This window comes from Quercus suber, unplaced genomic scaffold (genome assembly GCF_002906115.3).
Source record: "Quercus suber isolate HL8 unplaced genomic scaffold, Cork oak 2.0 scaffold_417, whole genome shotgun sequence".
In the NCBI taxonomy this organism is placed as follows: Eukaryota; Viridiplantae; Streptophyta; class Magnoliopsida; order Fagales; family Fagaceae; genus Quercus; species Quercus suber.
Genome location: NW_027069868.1, coordinates 312,134 through 319,373, shown reverse-complemented (window position 1 = coordinate 319,373; position 7,240 = coordinate 312,134). Strand labels below are relative to the sequence as shown.

The window sequence follows — 7,240 nt, the reverse complement described above, 5'->3', positions numbered from 1 at the left end:
TTGGATAAACTCATATCTCCTCTTTAGACAGCTTTTGTGCCAGGTAGAAAGAAACCCTAGTCACACTATATATACTCACATTACCCACATATGTTGAGGATGAGGCTGGTGTTAATTATTGTTTTTTTTTTTTTTTTTTTTTTTGTTTGTTTGTTGTGCTATATTTAAATATGTAATATGATAAAAGAAGATAAAATATAATAAACTAACCTCATATCCCATTTGATTTACCCTTTTTACCCAACCAAACACAGTAACATACCAATAGGTTACCCAACCTACTATACTATCAACTCTCAAACCAAAATAAATAGTGATCATAATTGTATGGCTTTGAGGGACACATGGTTCATCAAACTCTCGAATTCCATTATTTAATGGCATTTCTACTAATTCAGATGTAATTTTGTGGTATGCACTAAAGTACAAATCAGTGAATAAAGTGGCAACACAGAATAGAATGTTCAGTATGAGGGGCAAGATATAAAGTCTGAACACTAGAGTAAGAGTTCCCTTGGACCCTTGCTCTAAAGTCTAAACTAAAAGAGTTGTTAAATCCTGAGCAATGTCATGTCATTTTACCGTCCCTTTAATAATGTCATGGAAATTTCATTGGTTGAAACTGGCTCATGCTTTGTTGATGAAGAATCTGCTATAGGTCGAGCCTTTTCCGAATAAAAACCAGGCTGCCTGGGCTTAGGCAATAAACTCTCACTGCTTAACATCAGAACCACAGATGACATGTCTGGCCTATCTTCTGGTCTTTGTTGCACACATAACAAGCCCACATGAATGCAGCGTAGCACTTGATCAGATAGTGTGAACATGTCGCCTATAGATTTATCAATCAGTTCCATTGCCTGATCTTCAATCCATAATCTCCAGGCCTGAAATAGGTTGAAACCAAATGTATCAGTTCTTAAAATGGACTTGTATTTGGCCCTGACTATTGCTAGATTATAAGAATAACAGGGGCATTGTATGATTGATAAAGAAGGTTATTCAAAGATTTGCATAGGAAACTATACTATTTAAAACTGCAACTTCATTTGACACAGTATATTAGTACAATAAAACTCTTCATGCTTACAAGTCCAAGAAGATTAAGGTGGTCATCAAAGTGGCAAAATTCCCTGTTCCTTTTCCCACTCACGATCTCTAACACTAAAACTCCAAAGCTAAAGACATCAGATTTGATAGAGAATTGTCCATACCCCGCATACTCAGGAGACATATATCCACTGCAAAATGTCATTGCTCAGTGAAAGAAATTTAAAAATATCTAGTATAAAATCTATAAGAAGTTAAGTATACTTACTGCGTTCCAACAATTCTTTTGGTCTTGGCCTCAGTTTGATCTCCCCCAAATGTTCTAGCCAAGCCAAAGTCCGAGATTTTTGGGTTCATGGTATCATCTAGTAGAATATTGCTAGCTTTGAGATCTCTATGGATAATTCTGAGTCTAGAGTCTTGATGAAGATAAAGAAGCCCCCTTGCAATGCCACCAATAATGTGAATGCGGTTATGCCAATTCAGTAATTTGCTTCTTGTATGATCTGACCAAATTTATTTTCATGTTAGCATTGTCCTAGCTGAATTCTCAACAAGCAATTTTATTAACAGAAGATAACAATACTAAACATGAATGTGATGGAGTTTGAAAGGTCAAATCTCAAACCAAAAATAAAGGAGTCCAAGCTTTTGTTAGGCATGTATTCATAGATTAACATTTTCTCATTTTCTTGAACGCTATAACCAAGAAGCTTCACAAGATTGCGGTGTTGAAGTTTGGCAATTAATAAAACTTCATTTTTGAACTCGTTCATTCCTTGTCCCGAATTGGTGGAAAGCCTCTTTACAGCTACCACTTGCCCCTCTTGCAGGGTACCCTAAAAATCAAAAGATTAGGAAATTTTTCCAAAGAAGATAGCTTAGCTAGTTAGGATATTTTTGTTTACCTTATATACAGGTCCAAAGCCACCCTCTCCTAACTTGTTGTTGCCCGAAAAGTTACAGGTGGCATTAGCTATGGTCATAAAATCAAATACAGGTAACTCCATGTTTTCATTCCCACCTACATAGTTGTAATTTTTCCTTGTGATTCCTGAAATTATAGGAGATGGATTGGCATGAATAATTTGAATGGTATTACTGAATCAGCTAACCACCTAATCTGATGCATTTCTAAGTTTAAGACTTTCAATTTGAAATTTCTGTGGTAAAATCCATTCATGCATCAGAAATTATAAGTTCATGTTTATAGCTTTACCTTTGAAACTAATTTTCTTCTTCCACACATATGATATTACTCCAAGTATAAGAATTCCCATGACTAGTAGTGCAGAGCCGACTATGATTCGTACTTGTTTTATTTTGCTGGAATGCCTGTTTTTCTCACTATTATCTGAAAATGAGAAGTAGAGTCAATGAATGAACATATATGTGACTTTTGTTCAAAATTCCTTAAATCACAATTGAGTCGGAAACTAAATTCTGTTGTAACCAGCTTCATAAGTACCTGCAACTTGCCAGTTATAATTCTTGAAAAGAGAATTTATAGAGAATTTATCTTGAGCTTAAATAGGAATAAATAAGGTGCATAGAGCAGTAGGGCGCAACCCCACAACATCCTAGTTTCTGTGGAGCCACCAGGTCTCTCCCAATTTAATACTGTTTTTAGAATTCTATATAGCTTGCAGTCATGTCAGAGTTCCCCAAGCAAACATCCAAGAATTATTCATTAGTGTTGGCTACTTGGCTCTTATCCAATTTTCTCCCCCAACCCCACATTCACCCTGAATGCATGGAGGACTAGGTTTGACTGAACACATGCTAGCAGTTTGAAAAGAACTAATTGCTGGTCGACTCAAACAGAGGACAATATAACCTAAGCTATGAATTGGATAGGAAAAATAAGGTGGATAGAGCATTAGGGTGCAAAACCACAACATCCTAGTTTCCGTGCAACCACCAAGCTTGTCACAGTTTTCACACTTTTATTTCAATTCTATATAGCTTGCAGTCATGTCAGACTTCCCCAAGAAAACACCTAAAAGGTCTTCTTTAAGTTTAAAAAGTTTTGTTCTTATCCCCTGAATGAACATATGTTAGCGTGTTTAAAAAGAACTAATTGCCTTTCAACTCAAATGAGAGGATAGTGATCCAAGCTATGAAATGGGAAGTTATGGTTGGTTGGTGCTTAAAGGTATTTAAACTATTAAATAATTTCTACTATGGTGCTTACTTCAGAGGTTAGGAAAGCTAACTAAAATATGTGGGGCATTGATAGCTTGCTTTGAGTTTTTACCATTGAAGAAAAAATCCCAAATTAAACCCCTTCTGGCAGCTGTTGAATTCCAGCACTTCAAGAAGTCAAGTTGCATTTAAAGTCCTTTCAATTAAGGCTTAGCTCTGACTAAGAAAAATCTGGCTGGTCTCTTACCCTATTTTTGGGTGGAGGACTGGAGGGATATGGGGGGAATGGAGAGAAGAGGAATGATATAAGCCTTCCATGTAGTACCAGAGTGTAAGGAAAATGCATATGTAATAAACAGCGCTCCTTTCATAGCAAAAATAAGAAATTTTCTTTTAAGTCTCCGATTATTTACTTTTTTGACCCAACAAAAGGGAGCTTTCATAACTCAATTTTAGAAGAGTCTTATGCAAGCTGGGGAATCCCTTCTCTGTAGTTTGCAAGAATATTAGTTCGTGAATTGTAAGGGATTAGGCCTGATGGTTGGTTATGAATTAGGACAAAATAGCTGTTTAGATTTTCTATAGCTGCTAGATACTGAGTTTGTTCTATAAAGGTGCTGTGCCTTCGGCCCAGTAGTGGCTTGTTCTAGCTTGTATTGCTCTTCTTTCTTTGAATCAATTCACTGATTCATCAAAAAAAAAAAAAGAGAGAGAGAAAAGAAACAATTGAAAACCAAGCAATTTAGGCGTTCAATGTCCACAATTTATAATAAAAGAGCAAATCCAAAGAGAGCAAACATGAAATAACAGGAGTAAAAAGTACCTAGTTCTGAATTGGCCAGCCTTATGTATATGTCTTGGCCGTCCTGGTCTACTCTCATATCATTCAGGTTACCGAACCAAAGCAAGCAGCCACTTCCTTTTCCCCTGATATCTAAATTTGAATATGCTGTGCAAGAACAGTTTTTCAAACACAATTCCTCACATTCCTCGAGGCTCATGGTTATATTAAACCATGAAGAAGATGTGTCGGGCAATTTCACATTTGTGTATTTCAGGAAGCCATCTCTATTGCATTCCAATGGAGTCCTTCGAACACAACCATCAGACCAATCTACTGAATTCCAATTTTTTGGAGATTTGGATACAAATCCTTGTAAGCATGCACATACTGGAGAGCGATTGGAATTGCAGGTAGCATATGCACCACAGTAGGCATAATTTTCACACTGATCTACCTGGGATGTAGAGTAGATCTCCCAGCTGTGTGTCTGATCCCTCCATATGAGCCGTCCCCAAACACCTGATGGGTAAAATACAAGTCTTGAAAAGACTGAACTATTCACAAGTGTATACACGTAATATACCTCAGTTTTGTTCATCACAAATTCATACTCGAATATTGGATTTGGTCTTAACCGAGGATATCCTGAAAAACTAAGGCCATTCCATGGCCCTCCTCTAGCCTTTATTTTATCTCCCTTCATAGAAACTTGCTGTGGAAGCCCATGAGTGTCTATCCGTAAAGAAAACTCACCTTTAGCAGGATCGTCTGTGCTTTTCCAAGATGTTAAAAACCAGTCTCGACCTGTTACAAAGTTCTTTCCCAACTTCATTCCTGGCATCAATGTGTCGCAAGGATAATCAAAGCTCTGCCACAATAAGTTCTCCAAGCCATTGCCATTTCCATCTTTCACAACAAGATTTCCTGAATCCAACAGCTTTACCACTGGACTTGCTGCAGCTCTCGACGTATTGGATGACCAAACAGTACTATTTGTGTTGTTAAAAAGAACAATATTTCCTTCATTTGTAACCTTCAAAACTCCTGAGCGATTAGCAATTAGAGTCTCTCTGTTGGCTACCCATATAACTGTGTCAGTAGATATTCTATACCATATTCCCAAGTATCGGCCTTTTGAATTGCCTGGACTGAAGAATCCCAGTTCAAAGGTTCCACCAGCTGAAACTAAAGTCTCACCGTCTCTGATGGAATGGCTTGGAATGATAGTGTCTATCGTAGCAGAGAGCCTAAAGAAGGATAGTAAACAGAACACAAAAAGAGGTTTGGTGTCTAACATCGATTGTCTAATAGTAGGCTTCTTTGTTCAGAGAAAATATTGTGAAATAATACACACACAAGCTCCTTGCAATGCATGGAGTAAGCTATACGCATGAATGATGTTTGGCCAATTCAACGGCGGAGCCAGGGGGCGGAGGGCAATAAGCTCCTTGACACTTAAAGCTTCAACAAAAACTGCTCCAAAAGTTTCTTCACTTTACATATATTATCAGAAGAATTTGCCCCCCAATATTGAAAAAACACAAAAACGCACTCCTAAGTCCTAAAGTTCCTAACTTCAACAAAAATGAGGTTGCTAAAGCACCTTGACACTAAAAGCTTTCAGCTTTATCTTGACCCACCTAACTGCACTTAATTTTATTTTATTTTATTTTTTGGTTTTAGTTAAAAGCGTACCTTATTTATCCCACATTTTATCCTTTTTCACGGCATTTCAAATTTTCAATTAATCGATCATATATTTTACACAAAATACTAGCAATATTATGAATATTGTTTCGGTGCCTATTTTGGTTTCTTCGTTGGAACGAAATATACCTATACTGATACCGACTTGATACTGGCCTATTTCGGTTGTATATTCTGGAATAATCGCTAATATGTATAAAATAGTTATTTATATTATAAATATTCAAATTGTTAAGCAAATACAATGTTTGACATGTGAAAAAAAAAAAAAAAAAAAAGACCATTGCATAAATAATGCACCATCCAAAAAAGTAGAAACTTCCTATTACTTGCAAAAGTTTCCCTCCAGCCCACGTAAATGTTATCTTTCTCTAGGAGAATTTATTATTTTTCACTTTTTACCATTCCCTCTTAATTAGTGTGGGTCATCTTCTGAAAAATAAATTATCATGCCTGAGTCCTATCAAGTATTAACTTCATCTATCACCGCGTACCCTTAGCACAATGGTCGCTCCACAAGTATAAGTGCTTGTGGGGTGTGGGGAGGAAGGGTCGGGGTTCAAATTTCCAAGAGGGAGCTTTACATATATATACACTTAGATTAGACTAGAGTAGAATTTCTATCTTATAAAAAAAAGTATTAATTTTATCTTCTTCTTTGTATTTTTTTTCTCTCTCACAGACTAGTGGCCTCTATGGCTCCTTCATTCCATCTTTCTTTTTTCTTTTTCTTTTTTCCCCTTTTTCCCCACTAGCAAATCTGATCCACTGTTTTTCCTTCTACAAACATCAAAAGGTAAACAAGTAAGTTACTTGTCTTTTCCTTCTACTCTAAGCTTTCGATTTAAGGAGATGAAAACCTTAGAACCCATTTTAGCCAAATCTTCCATTTCGGTTGGTATTTTCCAAAACGCACCAAAATAGCCCCAAATTTTGTCCTATTTGCTTACCGATGCAAGATTTTCTTGCCGTTCCAGTCGGAATGGAACGAAATTCAAAACATTGCAAAACAATAAAAACTACTTAATATGCGTGTATGACACTATCTTTTTTTTTTTTTCCTTGCTTTTTAATAGTTTCAACCATGAATTTTTCCTATAAATCTAAATTTTAATTACTTAAAGGAATAGAGAAAGAATTGTTTGATTTCTATATATATATTTTTTTAAAAATGTAAAATTTAGACACAGTACCTTAGGTGCATAGTGAATAAATACTTAAAGACATGAACTCACAAAAAGAGAATATCAATATAAAATAATCATTATTGTTATAATGATCACAATATAGTAAAATGAGGAAAAATAAAGAATTGATGGAGTCAGAGAAACTATTTGACAACAACTCATACATAAAACACCTTTGAGATCTATTTTATTCTTATAAAAAGAAGTTTAGCTTAAAAATAAGAGTAGTGTTGTAAGGTAATGAAGGTTGATTAATGTATGGACCGGGACCTAGCTTTATAATAGGTTAAAGGCATGTCTAGTGTCTATCCTTCTTGTTTGGATATTATAACAATTTGGTTTTCTAACAATTTTGGGTAATACATTG

The 7,240-nt window shown here is 35.7% G+C and overlaps 1 protein-coding gene across 1 annotated transcript; it reads right to left on the bottom strand.

Annotated features, from left to right (window-relative positions):
- Nucleotides 1-337: 337 nt before the first annotated feature.
- Nucleotides 338-5,544, bottom strand: LOC111992251 (G-type lectin S-receptor-like serine/threonine-protein kinase At4g27290). The gene is made up of 7 exons (XM_024024113.2): nucleotides 4,019-5,544; nucleotides 2,270-2,404; nucleotides 1,959-2,104; nucleotides 1,679-1,889; nucleotides 1,319-1,556; nucleotides 1,091-1,241; nucleotides 338-887 (listed from the first exon to the last, which is right to left on the bottom strand). Exons 1-7 carry the CDS (start codon nucleotides 5,274-5,276, stop codon nucleotides 579-581), a joined length of 2,448 nt encoding a protein of 815 aa, XP_023879881.1. The 5' UTR covers nucleotides 5,277-5,544; the 3' UTR covers nucleotides 338-578.
- Between the last annotated feature and the right edge of the window lie 1,696 nt (nucleotides 5,545-7,240).

Excerpts from the sequence above, each read along its gene's own strand:
- LOC111992251 (XM_024024113.2), bottom strand. The coding sequence starts at position 5,276 with ATGTTAGACACCAAACCTCTTTTTGTGTTCTGTTTACTATCCTTCTTT. Across the intron at positions 2,405-4,018 it reads GCTGGCCAATTCAGAACTAG|ATAATAGTGAGAAAAACAGG; the intron begins GTACTTTTTACT and ends TCTCATTTTCAG. Across the intron at positions 1,242-1,318 it reads AAAAGAATTGTTGGAACGCA|TGGATATATGTCTCCTGAGT; the intron begins GTAAGTATACTT and ends GACATTTTGCAG.